At 33.0% G+C, this 20,739-nt stretch overlaps 1 protein-coding gene across 1 annotated transcript; it reads right to left on the reverse strand.

Annotated features, from left to right (window-relative positions):
- Positions 1-16,629: 16,629 nt before the first annotated feature.
- On the reverse strand, positions 16,630-19,251 carry LOC137807302 (auxin-responsive protein IAA14). Its single transcript, XM_068607890.1, has 6 exons — positions 19,126-19,251; positions 18,775-19,046; positions 18,139-18,371; positions 17,476-17,611; positions 17,145-17,206; positions 16,630-16,979 (listed from the first exon to the last, which is right to left on the reverse strand). Exons 2-6 carry the CDS (start codon positions 19,038-19,040, stop codon positions 16,942-16,944), a joined length of 735 nt encoding a protein of 244 aa, XP_068463991.1. The 5' UTR covers positions 19,041-19,046; positions 19,126-19,251; the 3' UTR covers positions 16,630-16,941.
- Positions 19,252-20,739: the final 1,488 nt, after the last annotated feature.

Here is a 20,739-nt window from a genome sequence, read left to right on the forward strand (position 1 = left end):
TTTTTCGTGGGCTATCCAACGCATAACAGACCCGTGTAAAAATTTTAAAAAAAGCGATTAATTTAAACTGTGCATCGGCTAGGCCGACATAAATAATAGGAAAAAATGTTTTGCGTAGGCTCGGCCTACCCATAATTATATTTTAATATAGAATTTATTGATTTTATATTTATTTAATGGATAATATGGTAATAAATATTTTAATTTTTAATTGTTTATTGTATTTATTTTTTTAATATTACAATAAATTTTTTAATTTTAATAAATTTGATATATGCTAGTTAAATTAAATTGATTACGTGTTTGATTTTAAATTATTTAAATAAATTATATTAAAAAATTTTAAAAAATTATTGTTAAAAGAAAAGGCCAACATATTTTAAATATCTCCCGTATACTTGTTTTCCAATTTGGATTTCCCAAAGCCTATTGGTCCTATTTTTGGCTTGGGCTAAGTGACTTCTCTCCTAGGCAAGCTATAACTTGTTTGAGCGAGTTGGTAAAGGAAAAACTCAATTTCTCTATAGTGATCTCGCTTGGGCGAGATTGGACTCGTTTGGGCGAGTTTTTGAGCATTCCAACTTTCCCTTTTAATCTTGTTTATTATCCTTTAGCCTTTTCATGTCCATTTTTCCCTAGAATCCTGAAATTAACACACATTTGAGAATAAATAATTTTTATTCATATTATAATCACAAAATATGTAAAAAGGTTTAAATTCATAAATTAAAGATTAAATTATAGTTATTTTATCAATCAATCTCGATAAGTGTTTCTTTTAATATAAAATATTATTGAAATATGACATTTATCACTACTATCAACGCCAAATGTTGTGGAATCCTAAGGAATGGCACAAGATGCCTGAAAAAGATCACGTGAAACCCTAACAAACTCCTAAATTGGATTAACATTTGACTAGAGTTGTGGCTGAGGCTCAAGGTTTAAATAACCACCTGTTGGGACCTTTTAAATAAGTTATTGTGAAACATAATAACAAATATTATATATCAAATTAAATAACATTAATAGAAATTAATGAAACATACCTCAGGGAATGGAGTATAAAGAACTTATTCAACAAAAGATAAAAAGATGATTCTTTGTGCTTCTTTAACTTCTCTTCCATTAGTTTATTTTCCAAAAATCATAGCCTCCCTGAGATAGTCTATGGGGGGTAATGTTCTTCTATTGGATGTCTTGAGTTTTTTTCCATTTTTTGTGTAAATAAATATTATGGATAAAGTGTGGATTCCATTATATTCAATAAAGTGTGATGTGAAATAGTAACAAACATGCCACCAAGGATCCTGTCAGATAAAAAATTGTTGTCATGTCTCTTATCTATACCATATTTCTCACAAGGATATTTGTCCTTGCATTTGTCATAGATGTAAAAACATATTAAGTTCTTCTTGAATTGTCTTCATTTTGTAGTTATTGATGACAATATCTTGTTTCGAATGAAATAAGAAGTCTCAAACTCATTTTGTCTAAAATATAAAACAAATTTAGTACATTATAATTCATTAAACATTCAACATTTTCAATACTAAATTACATAACCTTTGAATAAATAAATTACACAAATATCCTTCCAAAGAAGAATTTTTTCCTGATTTCGTTAGTCAGTTATCGAAATAGAAACCGTTGATTGAGTTAGGACATCCAAATAACTAAAAAATGAGTATGATTTGGGCTTGATGCCTTGCCAATCTAAGTGTTTATTTCAATTGAAACTCTAGCATTATTCAAATGCCTAATGACAAGATGTCGTAGTCGTGTAGCTTCTCTAGTCTTCTTCGATGACTCGACCATGTGACTTGTAAAAAAGAAAAATACCTTTAAGTTATAGATTCAAATTAAACAAAATCAATGTTAATATTAAAATGAAAAAAATAAACATAACTCGTTTCTATTGTAGAAGTGTTAGAATGTTCTCCCATATTCTTTCATTTTGATAATTACGTGTAACATGTACTTCATCAACATTATTTACCTCATTCATAGGAGGTATTCATCTTAAGAATTAAGCCTTGCCTACATATTGGACTCTTGAGTAAGCATGGTGATGAAAATCATGTTCAATTCTTCTCTGGAGTATAACTAACCATCTTTTACTAGAAGGATGTTTCATATAAAATACTTATTTTTCTTGGTAAGCCATGATGAAAGGATCTTCCTTATAAGCTACATTGTAAGATCAATGTAAGATCAACCAAAGTAAAATTCAAGTCTTGAGATCCACTTTTGTGTTACAATAAAGTGATTTATACTTAAATACAAACACTCTAATTTGACGTAGTCAACTTCCTACTTTTGTTCAATGAGTTGAAAGTAACTTATAGTAGCTCTCACAAGATTGTTATCTTTTCAACTAGCAAAGTGCATAGACTTTGCCTCAAGGGTATCACTAATATTCTGCATAGTAATTTTTTCATCTTCAGTTTTTTTCTAAAAAAAAAATATTAATATCATATTCAGATCGTGTTATGACATCAAAGTTAGGTCCTTGTGCTAACCATTTCAATTCCTTAACATCATAATCTTATTGACTAGTTTTATCTTTAAACCATTTCAAAAAGGTCTTGTTATGGTCAGTCAACAACCAATTTTCATTTGCACAAGGGTTCATTGACTTCAACAACATCTTGTGTGCATCTATGTAAGGAAGAACATCATCAGTGTTGTTCAAAATATACAAATGTGCTTGGAGAACTTCATGTTGCTTTTTTTGAACCATTCTCACACCTCGTATGCCTTTACCTTTAGACATTGCTTCATGCCTCAACTTTGGAACTCCTATGGCTTCTACTTCAAACATATATGTTGTACAAAACTCAATTGCTTCATTGACAATGTATCTCTCAACAACAGATGCTTATGGAAGGTACGAATTCTTCATATACCCTTTCAATATCTTCATGCATCGCTCAACTCGGTACATCCACCATAAAAAGAGTAGGATCACATATTCTAATTGTTAGAATGTATGACTTTAAACTAGAGGAGGGGTGAATGGTTTAAAGATGGATTTCAAAAACTTTTAAGCCTTGAATGAAATTACTTCGAGAATATCTTGATTAAGAAATTAGTTTTTCAAAACACAAAGCAAAAAGCACAACACCAGAAAAACAATCGGTTGTTTCGCAAAAACAATCGGTTGTTTCGCAGAAACAATCAGTTGTTTATACCAGTTTACAAATATAAAAACTGAATTTAAAGAGTTAAGGGATAGAGAAACTGCACACAGAGATTTATACTGGTTCACTCTAAACCCAAAGCTACATCCAGTCTTCTCAGAAACCACTGAGGAATTCCACTAAGCAATCAAACCTAGATCACTTACACCACAACCAAAGAAGTGACCTTGATCCCCTCAAGACACACACTTCTCTTGGTCAACACACCAACACTAAGAATGCTGATCTTGATCCCTTCAAGAACACACAACATTTCTTAGCAACACACATAAAGTTTCTTTCAACAGTACAAAGGATTATACACTTGTTACAGAACTAATCTGAAATCAATACAAGAGAAAATCCTAGCTCACACTCTTTGATCAATCTCAATCTCTAAGCAATCTCAAATTTTCAAAAAACTCAAAATCAGTGAAAAACTCAAATATGTTTTTCTGTATATATCAAAGTTGTTGTTTGTTATCAAATCTTAACAAACTATTAATTGCATTTAAAGATTGGTCAAAGCATTAAAAACTGGAGCGTAAACAGTTAGAAAATCATTTAATGTTCCGTCAAAGCACAAACCATTTTTCTGTTATGGTACCAAAACAAACAATCGGTTGTTTCATCGAATCAATCGATTGTTTTGGTTTTGACAGCTCAACCATTTGAAAAACAGTTTTCAACCTTTTCTAAAAACACCTAAGTATAAAACAATTGGTTGTTTCGACAAAACAACAGGTTGTTTTTCACTTAGCTTGAAAAACACTTTTCTTTTAAAAAGATTGAGAAGGCCTATGCTTTGGATTCAATCAAGAGTGGATTACAAATTAAATCTACCCAAGATCCTATCTAAAAGGACAACTCAGCAACAACAAGCACAACCAGCCTTTCATCATCCTTTAAAGGGTTTGGATTCTTCAAAGCTTGAACACCACTTGGTTCAACAATCTCCCCCTATTTGATGAAGACAAATCCTTGGTGCTTGTGTTTGATCTGATTGAATCTGAAGCAGTACCTGCAAAAATAGCATATATACAGTCCAATGCTTTTTACAGCAGCAGGTTAAATTTTCACACATTGAAAGCATATTTCCTGATAAACAATCGGTTGTTTACTCGAAACAATCGTTTGTTTCTATCAGCAGCAGCAGAAAACAATTTTATATCAGAGATTTTAACAGATTTAACCAGTTTCAGATAAAGATACACAAGAACCAATTAATTCTCCCCTTATTTGTCTTCACAAATAGACTTTAATATGTATCAAAACATATTTAAGAGAGATTATTAAGATCAAGGATACCTAACTCATTTCTTAGAAAGAAGAACCTCTCTTTTGGTAGTGGTTTAGTGAAGATATCAGCTAACTGCAGTTTGGTCTCCACAAACTTCACTTCACAGTTCCCATTGCTTACATGATCCCTGATGAAATGATGCCTTATCTCAATATGTTTGGTCCTTGAGTGCTGAATCTGATTTTTGGTAAGATTGATGGCACTTGTGTTATCACACATCAAAGGGACTTTGCTGATTTGTAATCCAAAGTCTGCAAGTTGTTGTTTGAGCCACAGAATCTGTGCACAACAGCTTCCAGCAGCTATATACTCAGCTTCAGCAGTAGAGAGAGCAACACATGCTTGCTTCTTGCTATGCCATGAGATTAGGCTTGAGCCAAGAAGGTGGCAAGTGCCACTTGTACTCTTCCTATCTAGCTTGCAACCTACAAAGGAAGAATCTAAAAAACCAATTAAATGAATTGGAGAGTGAGAAGGATACCATAACCCAACAATTGATGTTCCTTTGAGATATTTCAGAATTCTTTTTGCAGCTTTGAAGTGTGACTCTTTAGGATTTGCTTGATATCTTGCACATAGACACACCGCAAACATGATGTCCGTCCTATTAGCTGTTAGATATAGAAAAGAGCCAATCAATCCTCTGTATTTGGTTTGATCTACTCCCTTTCCAGCAGCATCAACATCCATGTAGCAACTTGATGACATTGGAGTGTTTGCTTCTTTGTAACTCTCCATTTCAAATTTCTTGAGAATCTCCTTGCAATACTTTGATTGACATAGAAAGATCTCATCCTTTGTTTGCTTAACCTGCAATCCAAGAAAGAAAGACAATTCTTCCATCATAGACATTCCAAATTCACCTTTCATTGCAGCCACAAATTCTTCACAGAAACTATCTTGTGTAGCACCAAAGATGATGTCATCAACATAGATTTGTACAAGAATTATTTCTGAATTTGACTTTTTGATGAAGAGAGTCTTGTCTACCATTCCCCTTTCATAAGCATGAGATAACAGAAAGTTGCTAAGCTTCTCATACCACTGCCTTGGAGCTTGCTTCAGTCCATACAAAGTTTTCTTCAACTTGAAGACATGGTTGGGATGTTGATGATCTTCAAAGCTCGGTGGTTGATCCACATACACTTCCTCATTGATGTAGCCATTCAAGAAGGCACTCTTGACATCCATTTGGAAGAGTTTGAAACCACTCATACAAGCAAAAGCCAGCAGCAGCCTCACAGCCTCACAGCCTCCAACCTTGCAACAGGGGCAAAGGTTTCACCATAATCTATACCCTCCTTTTGATTGTAGCCTTTGGCAACTAGCCTTGCTTTGTTCCTTGTGATCACACCATCTTCATCCAACTTGTTTCTGAACACCCACTTCGAACCTATGATGCTCATCTCAGTTGTTCTAGGGACAAGAAACCATACCTCATTCCTTGCAAACTGATTCAATTCTTCATGCGTAGCTTCAACCCACTTTTCATCTTTGAGAGCTTCATAAATTGACTTTGGTTCAATTTGTGAGACGAAAGTTGTGTGCCTGCAGAAGTTTGAGATGGAGCTACGTGTGGAGACACCTTCCTTTATCTGTCCTATGATGTTTTCCACTGACAGATCTCTAGGAATCCTCCACTCTTTGGGCAGCTCACTCTGTTGCAGAATTTCAATCGGTTGTTTCTACGAATAAACCGGATGTTTCTACGAATCAACCGGTTGTTTTTCTGCACAGATTTCCAGCTTTTCCAAACTGATGCTCTGTTCATCCTCTTCAGCACTGGTCTTCGGGATTTGGATGTTTCTGCGATCTACCTCATCAAAGACAACGTGAACTGACTCTTCTACAGTCATCAACCTCTTGTTGTAGATTCTGTATGCATGACTTGTGAGAGAATACCCTATGAAGATGTCAAGATCAACTTTCTCATCAAACTTTCTCAAGTTTTCCTTTCCATTGTTGAGAACGAAACAGCTGCAGCCAAAGACTCTGAGATGATTGATGTTAGGCTTCCTTCCATTGAAGAGTTCATAAGGAGTCTTCTTCAGAATAGGCCTAATAAACACTCTATTCATTACATAACAAGAAGTGCTCACTGCATCAGCCCAAAAGTACTTAGGAAGAGATTATTCACTAAGCATTGTCCTTGTTAGCTCTTCAAGAGATCTGTTCTTCCTCTCTACCACACCATTCTGTTGTGGAGTTCTTGGAGCAGAGAAATTGTGCAAAATCCCCATCTTTTCACAGAACTTGCTGAACTTCTCATTTTGGAATTCTCCTCCATGATCACTTCTAATAGAGCCTATGTTGCTGTTCTTTGTATTTTGCAACCTTCTTGCTAACTTCTTGAATGCAGAAAAGGCATCGCTTTTTGATTCCATGAAGAGAGTCCAAGTGAACCTAGAAAAGTCATCAACAATAACAAGAGCATAATAATTTCCACCAAGACTCATAGTTCTTGAGGGTCCAAAGAGATGCATGTGAAGTAGCTCAAAAGGTTTTAAAGAAGAAACAACATTTTTTTATTTTAAAAGAGCTTTTCACTTGTTTCCCTTTTTGGCAAGCTTCACAAATGTGATCCCTCTCAAACTTGAGCTTTGGTAGCCCAATCACAAGATCCCTGGAAATTAACTTGTTCAAGTGATTCATGTGAATATGAGCAATTCTTCTATGCTAAACCCAAGATTCATCTTGCTTGGATAGAAGACAACCAATTGAGCATGGTGAAGAGATATCTAGAAGATAAACATTATTGATTCTCTTACCTACCAACATTACCTCTTTGGTGTTGGGTAGACAGATTTCACATGTGTTTGTCTTGAACATCACTTGATATCCCTTGTCACACAGTTGGCTAGTGCTCAGCAGATTGTGCTTTAGCCCTTCTACATAGAGCACATCATGGATGACCAAGATGTCTTTGTCTCTTATGGATCCTCTCCCAAGAATCCTTCCCTTGTTGTTGTCTCCATAGGTGGCATGCCCTTCTTGCTTAAAGGAGATACTCAGGAACTTTGATTTGTCCCCTGTCATATGCTTGGAGCATCCACTATCCAAGTACCATTGTTGTTTGCTCTCCTCCAAGTTTTCCTACAAAGAACATTTTCAAGTACAAAGATTTGGTCCCCTTTATGAATGTGGGTCCATTTGGTTTACATTCATCAATTGAACCTTTACTGCACTTAAGAATCCACTTCATAAAGCCCCTAGGAACAACATATTTTATGATTTTAAAGAACCTCACAGAATGGCCTTTTTTCATGCAGTAGAAGCATGTAACAATCAGTTGTTTCGATGGTCCAATCGGTTTTTTTTATGGCATTTTCGAAAATGACTTTGAAAATCTATCTTGTTTGTTTTGTGGGTTAAAGCTCAATCCAGCTTTTCCAAAAACACAGTTTTGAGATGTCAAGACATTCTCAAAGTTGGATTGACCTTTAGAAAGCTTATCCACAGTTTTAACAAGATAGTGGACCTTCTTTTCAAGATTTTCGCAATTTTCACAAACAAGAGCATCACACTTGCAAGAGGAGTTTTTGTAAACAATTTCAAGGTTTTCAAAATCTATTTTTGAATTTTCTAATTCCTCTTCTAGTGATTTGACTCTGTTTTCAAGCCAACTATTCATACCCTTTAATCGATTGTTCAAGAAGGCCAATATGTTGGCTTCTTCATGCGTTTCTTGAAAGGCTTGAAGAAATTGACCATAATTTTCTGAGTTTGAGGGGTTAGATGAACTTACACTACTTGAGTCATCTTCCTTTCTGGCCATGAAGTAGAGGTTGAGACTTTTCTTGTTTTGCCTTCTTTTCCTTCTTGCTTGACTCTTTGACCTTGCCTCCTTTGGTTCATTGTTTCCATGAGCAGCCTTGAGTGTGTCCCACATCTCTTTAGCAGTTTTGTATTTTGATACCCTGAAAAACTCATTAGTATCTAGTGCAGAAGCTATTATGTTTTGAGCAGTACAATCAAGCTTGGCCATTTTACACTCATCATTAGTCCATTGAGACCAAGGTTTTGCAATTAAAGAACCATTTTTTTTAAACTTTGGAATGTAAGGACCATTCTCAATTGAATCCCAAATTCCTTTATCAATAGATTCCACAAAGATTTTCATTCTGGCCTCCCAATACTTGTAATTCAATCCACAGAATAAAGGTGGTTTGTAGATTGAAGCACCTTCCTCAAAAGATTGTTTTCCAGCCATAAAAAAGATTTTTGGATCAACTTGAATAACTTTCAAGAACCAAGCTTTGATACCAATTGTTAAAATGTATGGCTTTAAACTAGAGGGGGGGGGTGAATGGTTTAAAGATGGATTTCGGAAACTTTTAAGCCTTGAATGAAATTACTTCGAGAATATCTTGATTAAGAAATCAGTTTTTCAAAACACAAAGCAAAAAGCACAACACCAGAAAAACAATCGGTTGTTTATACCAGTTTACAAATATAAAAACTGAATTTAAAGAGTTAAGGGATAAAGAAAATGCACACAGAGATTTATATTGGTTCACTCTAAATCCAGAGCTACATCCAATCTTCTCAAAATCAGTGAAAAACTCAAATCTGTTTTTCTATATATATCAAAGTTGTTGTTTGTTATCAAATCTTAACAAACTATTAATTGCATTTAAAGATTGGTCAAAGCATTAAAAACTGGAGCGTAAACAGTTAGAAAATCATTTAATGCTCAGTCAAAGCACAAACCATTTTTCTGTTATGGTACCAAAACAAACAATTGGTTGTTTCCTCGAATCAATCGGTTGTTTTGGTTTTGACAGCTCAACCATTTGAAAAACAGTTTTCAACCTTTTCTAAAAACACCTAAGTATAAAACAACCGGTTGTTTCGACAAAACAATAGGTTGTTTTTCACTTAGCTTGAAAAACACTTTTCTTTTAAAAAGATTGAGAATGCCTATGCTTTGGGTTCAATCAAGAGTGGATTACAAATTAAATCTACCCAAGATCCTATCTAAAAGGACAACTCAGCAAAACAAGCACAACCAGCCTTTCATCATCCTTCAAAGGGTTTGGATTCTTCAAAGCTTGAACACCACTTGGTTCAACACTAATTTCCCTCACTAAATGAATAACCAGATGAATTGTGATGTCAAAAAATGAAGGAGGAAAATACATCTCTAGTTGTCTAACATGCAAGCTATTAGAATCAATGAATTTTTTACAAATAGAATTGAAGAATATGAATAAGCGAGTGATCACTTGTCTAATATTTTTTGGTAAAACTCTACGAATAGCAACAGGGAGAAGGTCTTGCATGAGAACATGACAATCATGACATTTTAAGCCCATACGTTTCAAATCTTGCATTGACACAAGACTTTTAATATTTGAAGAGTATCCTTGTGGTACTTTAACTCCCTGCATACGCCTGCAAAAACTTAACTTTTCAAATTTTAACAAAGTATGACATGCTGGAGGCAAATATGTTTGTTTGCCATGAGGTTGTGGTTGCAACTACAAGCGAATACCTATCTCAACTAGATCTTTACGAACATTTATACCATCCTTCATCTTTCTTTTAATATTCAGCAACGTGCCAAATATACTATTACAAACATTCTTTTCCACATACATCACATCTATAGAATGTCTAACATCTAACTTTGATCAATATGGAAGTTCAAAGAATATAGATTTCTTCTTACTGATGTTTTTCACAATGTTTTTCTTTTGTATTTTCCCAAAAGTCACATTGACATGACAAACTCGGTTGCCACTTCCTTGCCAGTTAAGGGTGGAGGTGCAATTTTGTCCTCTTGTGATCCATTAAAAGCTTTCTTTAACCTACGATATAGGTGATTATGTTTCAGAAACCTTCACTGCCTAATGTAAGAAGTTTTCCTCCTATGTTTCAGTTGATGGTAACTTGTTCTCTTCACATATCGGGCAAGCATTATGTCCTTTAACACTGTAATCGCTCAAATTCCCATATGCTGGAAAATCATTAATGGTGCAAATAACAATGCACACAAATTGAAATTGACATTCTCATATGCATAAAATATTTCAACTCTTTGATCCCATAAAAACCTCAAATATTCGATCAATGGACTTAAGTAAACATCTGTTTCATTTTCAGGTTGTCATGGTCCTGATATCATCTTAGACAACATCATAAATTTTCTCTTCATACACAACCAACACGACAATTTATAAATAATGACTAAAACAGGTCACAAACTATATTTGTTACTTAAATTACCATAAGGATTTATACCATCTGTTGCAAGAGCAAGTCTAAGATTTCTTGGATCACTCCCAAACTCAGGATACAAAGAAAATATTTTCTTTAATTGCGGTGAATCAACAACATGTCGTAACAATCCATCAATTTTTTTTTCCATTTGCATGCCATGTGAGGTTTTTTGCATCATTAACATTGGCAAACAAACATTTAAATCACGGAATGATTGGAAGATACCATAATGCTTTTGTAGGAGGACCCTTTTTCACATAATCTTCCTCATTGTCATCATCCTTCACTTTATATCGTGATACTTCGCATCATCCTCAAGAGTTAAATTTTTTAATTTTTCTTTTTACTTTGGGAAGGACATATAACACCAGTTGGGATGTCCAACTGGTATAATATGTAATGCCCAAAGGTAAAATTTTCAAAAACTTTTTTTTTCTTTGAGCATGAGACACTAGTTGAAAATTCAAACCGGTATAATATGTGCCAAATATTTATAAAAATGTCACTGCATTTTTGTTTACACTGATTCTCATTTAACTGACTTAAGATATCGTTGTAGAAAGCATTATTTGCACTAGTGTACTTCCTTAGTCATGTGACTCATCAAAAGAAGGAATTCATGTTTGTTAGAGAAAGTTCGCCTTGGATATTCTCGTTGATACTGGAATGCTTGTTAGTAAGTCATGTTCCACACCCTCATGCATGATGCTAAACCTTTGTTTAATTCCCAAGCTTCTTTTCAATATGCATAATCGAATCACGGACTTATAAAGAGATTGTTATATCTTACTTGTCTTAATATATGCTATGTTTTTCATCTTCCTAGTCAATTTCTTCAAGAACCTACAATGCATCATTAAGAAGTCACTTAACATATTCTTTGGTATATCAAATATAACCCTTCACAAGGATTATTCTTTTCTTTAGATTTTCTGATTAAGCTGAAAGAATTTAATGATTCTGACTAGGCCAATTGTTCTAACACTAGACGCTCAACCACGGGATGATACACTTTTATTTGATAATGTCTCATCTCGTGGAAATTAAACTATTTTTAATCTTATCAATTTCTATTTGTTTTGTTTTCGAATTCCTTTTTATATAAGATATTCTTCTGCATGTTACATATTTTTAGTATTCAATATATGTTTACATGCTTCTTTTCTATCTTCTCTTGTCTCCTTTATTCACATTTTTTTCATGAAAATTTCACCATGAGATTTGTTTCTTCACGTGTTACCACGAAGCAAAATATCAATATTTGCCAATACCATATTCAATAATTAGAAAATATAGACTAAAATTATAAAATTATTTATATTATAAGGAGATATGGAAAAGTATGTTAGCTTGCTTAAAAAATTGAGAATTTAAAAATTAGAATAAAACAAAAAATATGAGCACACTAACTAATTATAAACCACATAATTATTAATTATAAACTATACAATTAAAAATTTAAATTAATTATAAAAAAACTAATGTAGAAAATGAATTTTTGAAAAAAAAAATGTAGGAAAGGAATATTTAGATTCATATGATATAATCAACTTAAAAAGTGTTGTAAATAATTTCAAAAGTTATAGAAGATGTTATAATATTCTAAACAGTACAAGAAAAAATGGATTTAATGGAGGTTTATTTTTACATTATCTATGATTAAACCTCTATTAAGTCATTTACACAGGGTTGCAGTTTCCTCTGCTAAACCATCTCTGGGGAACGTGTTCTCCAGAGTTTTTTAAAACCTCAGGAAAAGTCTTTCAGAACCTATACTAAATACCGTGAGTTTAAGAACCTCCGTAAAATACCATGTGTTTCAAAACTTCCATTTTTTTTTATCGGCAATAAAAAATAAATAAATATGAACCACTTCAGGGGTGGTTCAACCCTTGTACACATACTAGCCTAAAACCTTCAGACTTACTAAACAAGCCAAACTCAGGTAATTAGCCTCATGCAAACCAAAGGTTCTAAACACCCTGTCAGAAAAGGAAAACGAGTCTGACCTACAATTAACAGAAACCCACAACCAGACCTTTACTTGTACCAAGAAAAAACTTCAGAAGCATCCCCCACTCCTCTATTAAAAATAATGTTATTCTTGTGCTTCCATAACTCGCTCACTACCCCAACCCAAATTGTGGTCCAGACATTATTAACCGTTTCTGAAGCACAGCTCAAAACCTCCATAAAATACCATGGACTTAAGAACCTTTGTAAAATATCATAAGTTTCAAAATTTCTTAAAATGACTTTTCGCTTGAAATAACCTTCAACCCCATTTTTCACAATCTCTAACGATCCTCCTGACTTCTCTTCCACCATAGACACACTGCTCTCTAACATAGGCTCAATGGTCGCTGACAGTCTTAGCAAAGAATCACAATTCAACCACACTTATGTCTATTATATCTAAGGAGAAGAAACACTAAATAAGACATTATCTTCTTCTTACTCCAATATTGCTTCTTCCATCACCGTATTGCCCCAACTTAGGTCACAAGCCACTATTACCTAGATCGGCAACAACTGGTGTTTATCACTGTTTTATACATCCTAAATAATTGCATTATATATCAGATGTGGGCTTCAAAGTCATGTGTGTTCTTGGCTAAAGATTGCAAGAACATATTGTGAGGAGAAATTAACTTTATTAATTCTCACTTTCATAATGAATTAATTATTAGATGCATTTTAAAATAAAGGCCTTAATTTAAAATATTTCAAAATTATGAGAATTAAATATTAAAAATTATAACTAAAACTAAAATTACATATAAAATATACGTACATCAAAAGTTAAAACTAATAAGTCAGGTTTTGTGAAGTATGAGTTCATAACAAAAAAAAAATTATATAAATCAATTACCATCAATCATAAAAAATATGCAAATAGTGTTGAAATACTTATTATCCAAGATTAGTTGTTGAAATACTTATAATCTAAGGTTATTTTGCTAAGTTTTTGTTCCTGCCGGTTGACCGAAAAGATCTTCGTGCGTTGCTTTGACTCGCGAACAAGGACTCCTTTGTCTTCATCTCAGATCTTCACCCTATTCCGCCGTGAGTACCTAAAATAGAGTGAGCAAAGGGCGCCCTCGCGGCCGTTTGCACTCCAACGATCAAGTAAGCAAGCATAAAACACCAAACACCTTCGTCTCGGAGCACCGTAACTGAATGCTCTGAAGGCGCGTAACTAAATTGTAACTAACTTCTCTCTCTCTCTCTAATCACTCGTGCGTACAGTGAGTAAGCGAGCAAATGATTAGAGTGTGTGTAAACTGTGTGAAAACGTACCTCACTAAGCTTTCAGAAAAGCTTATATACCTTGGGTTTCAGGGCTTACTGCCACGTGACCTTTCTAACTTAATCGCAACTCCACGTGGAAGGCCTTACGATGTTGTAACCCAACTTAGGGAAATCCCAGCGTGTAAGTCTTCCTTCCTCGAAGTGCATCTGGCGCAAGGGGTGACTACCTGGGTGCCAACTCATGCGCCCCAGCCTCTAGTCACTCGCCCTGGGAGTGTATCAACCTTCCTCTCGTACCATGCACATGGATTACCCCTGGGCGTGGCCTTCTCCCGGGTCGTATCTATCCCAGGGATTCTCCAGAGGTGGCGTGGGTACTTCACGAGTCAGGTTACTCCCTACTGGTACTGGGGATATGGCCTTGAAGCCACCTTTCTCTTTCCCTTGTTACTGTTCGGAGTTACCGGGGCCCGAGGCCTCTTCGTCCGTACCGTGGTCTCTTGTTGGGACGCCCCCTCCACGATCTTCCCTACCCGTGGGTATCGGAGGGTGTCACCATCTGAGCTGAAACATACCCTCAGAATAACAGGTCGTGCCTTTAGGATGGAAGACGTTCCAACCTATCGACACCCAAACCTGGCGACGCCCAAAGTGATCAACATGCTGACTTTACTCCTTGGGGCCCCCTCGGTGGGTCCCACCATATGTTTGACTTTGACTCTGGTCAACGCCCGGGGACGAGTCGGTACAGTTTTAAAAATAAATTTTTGAAACTTTAGAAAACTTATTTGTAATGTAAAGTTACACTTTCAAAATTTTAGAGAATTTAGTTATAAAATATATTAAAATTATGTAGTTTAAATTATTTATTTATGAATAAATTATATTATATTTATTTATTGAAGTTTGAAAAGTCTAGAGTGTTTTATTGAAGTTTTACAATAAATATTTGGAATTTAACGAAGGTTAAAAAATCCTCCTTTATTTTGTTTAAATTTTAGAATAAACCTTGTAAACTTAACAAAGGTTAGAAAGACTTCCATTAATTTGTCGAGGTTGTAGAATAAACCTTTGAAACTTACTGAAAGTTAAAAAAACCTCCGTTATTTTGGTGAGGTTTTACAACAAACCTTTGAAATTTAACGAAGATTTAAAAAACTTCCATTATTTTGCTGAGGTTTTAGAATAAACTTTTGAAATTTAACTAAGGTTAAAAAAAACATCGATTACTTTGTTGAAGTTTTAAAATAAACTTTTGAAATTAATGAACATTAAAAAAGCATTTCTTATTTTACTGAGATTTTAGAATAACATTTGAAACTTAACGAAGGTTAAAAAATTTCCGTTAAATAAATCAATTCCTAAAATTATATTAACCTCCGTTAAATAATTTCCGTTAAAATTTTTTTTCTTTTAGTGAAAGTTGTAGGATAAACTAATTTAAGCTCTTTGAATAAGAGTTTTGTAAATAATTTTTTTACATTAATTCTACACTGATTATTACTTTATAATTTATAAAATAATTTTTAATTGGGTTTTAAGTATAATCCATTTTTATCAATTGTTCATTATAATATAAGAATTTGCTACCACCTCATATATATTATATAGGTTTTCCGAAAATTGATGTAAATTTTCAATATTAAAGATATTTTTTTGTACTAGTATACGTAAAACTTCTAAAATAATAATAAATAGACACACAATTAACTTTTAAAATATAGTTAAAGAATAAGTGGCTCACCATCACATAGGAAAGAGTAAACTAAAAAAAATTGAGACTATAAATGGATGAAATTAGAGATGAAAGGATTCGTATAATAAAAGGAAAATAAAATCAAAATGTATTTAAATTAAAAATTAAATAAGTTTTCATATTAAAAATAAAGTTTGAAAATGATTGATCATTCAGTATTAAAAAAAACATGTATAATTAACCGTGAAATTATGCTCATAATAATACAAATATAAAACATATAATATAAAGGTTACTAAAATTAGATTCAGAAAATTTAATATGTAAAATGTATGATTAAATGAATAACGTATTCAAAGCTTACTCTAACCCTTCCCCTAAATTGTTCAGATCTCACTAAAATATGTGAGTGATGAGATACTTTAAAGTTCAATCACTTTTATATGCACTTTATATAGGCAACAAATCCCTTAAAATAATGGATATTTTTCTCAAAAGCAAGGACCTGAAGCTGTCACGGTGTCCGATCCAAGAATTCTTTTATACTTTACAGAGTTATTGGGATATGTATATACCAATACCATTGACCTTAATAATAATTTATCGTGATACCCATAGTATTATTCTATATGTATTTATTTATGCACATATTATATATATATATATATATATATATATGTATATGTATATATATGTGTGTGTAGAATTAATATTCCAACCACGTTCACTCACCAACCCTACATTCACCCACCTAGTTAATACGCATTTGATATTGCAAAACTAGATGACAAAGACTAGAAAACTAATGGCCATCAAAGAAACTCCTTGAACATGCACATGGGCTTGTTCCCTTGCTCATTTCTCAACCATATAAAAATTTAATACCTTCTTCATCCAGCTGAGACATTGATCATTTTGCAGGACATACACAACTAATTAAAACATAAAATCAAACTAAATGATATAGGAAGAATCTCTTGAGGGAATAAAGTATGCATTAAAATTCAAGGTATTTAGCACACAACAATCATGACAGCATGGAAGGATCACATAATAAACAAGCCAGACTATATAGGTTAAGTTTATTGCTTCTTGTCCATTACAAATGCTCCATAAACTCCTTAAAATTAAAGTTGAATCTATATACGAACAAAACAAAACAAAAAAAAAGACACAAACACGTTCAAACTAACAACACTCCGCTCCATAGTCTCTGCAGAGTGCTTCACATATTTCTTTTTATAGCTCCAATTTGGTACGGATCTCACACATCATGTATTTCGCCACCTTCAGCTTCTGCTTTTGCATTTTTCCATTGCTCTTGGCGCTGAAACCACATTAAAAGTATTGCCTCCAACTCATTAGAATAGCCAAAAAAAATGGCAACTATATGGTCATTAATTAGTAATTATATTTAATGATTTCCGCCAGTGATAAAATGAGTGCAGAGAAAAAGTAGAGGTAATTAATTAAGATATAATGATGCACATACCAAGTCCAATTGCCTCTGATCCTTTCATTATTCGCAGACGCTTGCATGACTCAACAAACATCCTTCAGAAAATTAAACAGTTATCAAGGTTAATTTCAAGGGTCTATACAGAATTAAAATCATGTAAGACTAATTAATGCCTGGTAAAGTACAGATGTTTCTGATCAAGAGCTTCTCCAAAAATCATATAATTTTCCATTTTTTGGGTGGCAATTAAAAAACATTACTGATTTGTAAAATATATGGATATATAGTTACTGGAGTTTATATATCTGCATGTAAGAAATGATTGAATATAATAGCTTCCGCTGTTGTTGGATGAAGAACTTACTCCCATGGGACATCACCCACGAGCATCCAGTCACCATCCTTATCTTCATAGGTTGGCACATACTCGGAGCTGTTAAGAAGATCCATCAACTTGCGCTCATTCATGAAGTCTATCATTCCTTGGGCCCCATAATTACCTTCACCAGTTCCAACATAAAAACATAAGTAAATAGCATGAAAATATTTTGATATTAAACTATTTTATGGTTAATCACAGGTAAGAACCTGCAATCTTATATCTGAATGTAACATGCATCAAGGATTTAAAACTTTATATCATATATAATAAACAGTATTCCTTTTACGTCCCTTGTTCTATTTCTTTTCTAGTGTTACATCCATATAAAATAATGAGGTTTCGACACACTTGCACAAGTGGGTTGGAGAAGAAAGAAATAAATAAGAGAAAAGAGAAGTCCGTGTAATGAAAAAGATTGAGAAGAAAGAATTTAGTGTAAAATAGGTGCAGAGAATAGATGGTAAAAACTAAGCTGCTGTAGATGTTTAGTTGGTATTTTGTGTGTGTGTGTTTGTGCATGATTCTCTTGCATATTATCAATATATAATTTGAGTCACATGGTTGTGGTAAAAGTGGTTTAAATAGAGAGGGAAATATAATGGAAAAATATGGATCACATGTAGTAGGTTTTATTGTAGTGCTAACCCATGGTGAAGGAGCTGAACATTTTGGCCAAGGCATCAGATAAGTCTTTGTAGCTTTTGTACATTGTGAGGTCCACCTTGCGAAGGTAAGGTGCTCCATCCATGGAAACTTTGACAAATGCCCCAGAAGCAGTGCTGCTTGTTGTCTTCTCAGCTCCATCCTCAGTGCTAACCTTCTGGGTCATCATGTTCTTTCTGTATGACCTCACTGGTGGCCAACCAACTACTTGAGCTCTGAAACATATATATCATTCCAAATCCCATCAATCTTACACATCTTTCTCATATCTCCCTCTTCTTATACAAGAAGTTGGAAAATTTCATACCTTATGCAAACACTAACATCGAATAAACTTTAAGAAAAATATGTATAGGTAGTTACCAGAAAAAATAATAAACACTAAGAAGTTGCTTATATATATATCAACTTGTAGTTCGTTCATTAGAACTATTAGTTTTTAGTAAATGTGAAAAATCAGGTTATATGGAACCCAACAAGACATATATATATATATATATATATATATATATATATATATATATATATATGATGCTAAACGATGAAGAAAGAAAAGATTTGAGAACAGAAGCATGCAAAAACCTTTAGCTACAAAAGAAAAGGGGGGAAATGGCTTACTTAGCAGGTTGCTTGGTAGGATCCTTAAGGAGAGTCTTCTCCTCTGGGGCATTCTTCAGATTCTCGTTGAGATCTTCCTTGGCCTGAAGATTAAGCTTCAGATCAACTGTCTCAGAGAACCCTCTCTTCCCAGTAGCCCTTGGTGTTTCCACCTCAGAGCCGCCGCCACCACCAGAACCACCACCACCACCAGCACCAGGCAGACCTAGGCAAAGCTCAGTCTCCTTGAGGTTGAGATGATGCTCCTTTCCCAGCATAGTTGCCATTTGAGGCTTCTCAATGAAGTGACAGAGGTTTAGCAGCAGAGTATATAAACAAGGAAAAGAATAACTGTAACTGTTGTGGTTTCACCTCTATGAAAGTGTGTGTAGCTTCCCCTTTCTTGTGTCCTCTTGTATTATAATGGTGCTTGGTTTGTTTGGCTATATAGATTACAAGAGAGAGAGAGAGAGTAATAGCCCTCAATAATATAGGTTTGAGGAAGTTGTGCTTGTGGCTGCATGCCTGTGTCATATCATGTTTGGGACCAGTTGCATGGTGACACATGGAGATTTGTGGAACGTTGATCTCTAAAAAATATAGGATTTAGGAAGTAAAATGGATAGTGATTGTTGTAATTTTGAGATCACATGCAGAGCACTTGGTCTTGTTATCTGGTTTGAGGAGTAGTTACTTAGTTTAGTTATCTAGAATAGTGCATCGTGTATTTCTGTCTTCGCAAGAAGGCAAGCAAACGTAATTTCCATATTTCTTTTAGATACCCTTCCCGGCAACCCTGCTTCCACCCATCAAATTATTGGATCATTCTTGTATTTTTGTCTACACTTTTGTTACTCTTAATTATTTCATTAAATAAATCTTATATTCCCAACACTCTTGGATTTTCACTTTTCAAACAAAACTCTTTCTTCCTTTCACTCGTTACCAAATTAGATCATACCCATCTCAATTACAACTTTAATTCTTATCTATAATTTACTTAGCTAATTTTATTTTTTTTAAATACTAAATTTTTTTTACTTTTTTGGATATATAATATAATCCAAAATGTTTTATTTAAGTTGCATGCACGAATTAATGTATTTTTTTATTATTTAATATACTTATTTTTATATTGTTGTATATAATACACCAAAATATCTATTATTAAGATAAAATTCAATATGTGATTGTTTGTCATTGGTATATCATTTTCAAAATGTTAATTTATATATTAGTAGTGCCTATGTCCTGTGTATAGATGTGATATCTTATTTTAGTAAAAAACTGTTTTTACCTTTACAAAAGTTAAATTCCATTCTTAAATTACATAAACAAAAATTAAAAATAATTCTAACATAACACAAAAAAAAGTCCAAATATAACATTAAAAATAAATTATATGATGTAATTATTTATATAAGATTTTTAACTGGAATAATGTATATATATAAAATATATTATGCTGAAAGGATTTAATTTGTACTGATATATCTCTTTAAAAACTGTACTTGTTAATATTTTTAGTTGAACAATATATTTCTTTAAAAGTCATTGTTAGATTGAAATTTCTTCACGTAAATTATATATAAAATAATTTATATTAATTTAAAATTATTTGATAGTTTTTTTAATATTAATAATGTCACATTTGATTATATAAACACCATAATTGAAAATAAAAATAATACTTCTTAAGTTCAAGACAATTTTAATAATATAAATAATTTAAATAAATAGTTTATAAAAATAAAAAAGTTGCATAAAAATAACTAAAATCTTTTGTTTACATAAATATAAATATAAAAGTTAAGGAATATTTTTTAACATACTATTATCATTATTTTGCAAACATGTATTTTTTTTAATTTAGAGATAAAAAAAAATTAAATTTTATAATTAAACCATTTAAACATAATATTAATTAAAAAAATTAAATTGCAATACTAAAAAACTTTACAGTAGTGTTAAGGATAAACCATAATT

Source organism: Phaseolus vulgaris, chromosome 7 (assembly GCF_051622355.1).
Source record: "Phaseolus vulgaris cultivar YP4 chromosome 7, ASM5162235v1, whole genome shotgun sequence".
Classification (NCBI taxonomy): domain Eukaryota; kingdom Viridiplantae; phylum Streptophyta; class Magnoliopsida; order Fabales; family Fabaceae; genus Phaseolus; species Phaseolus vulgaris.

What these genes read in the sequence shown, in the direction of transcription:
- LOC137807302 (XM_068607890.1), bottom strand. Translation starts at nt 19,040, where the DNA reads ATGGCAACTATGCTGGGAAAGGAGCATCATCTCAACCTCAAGGAGACT. An exon ending in CCTACCAAGCAACCTGCTAA is followed by an intron (nt 18,372 to 18,774) that starts GTAAGCCATTTC and finishes TATATGTTTCAG; the next exon opens with AGCTCAAGTAGTTGGTTGGC. An exon ending in GTTCAGCTCCTTCACCATGG is followed by an intron (nt 17,612 to 18,138) that starts GTTAGCACTACA and finishes GAACTGGTGAAG; the next exon opens with GTAATTATGGGGCCCAAGGA.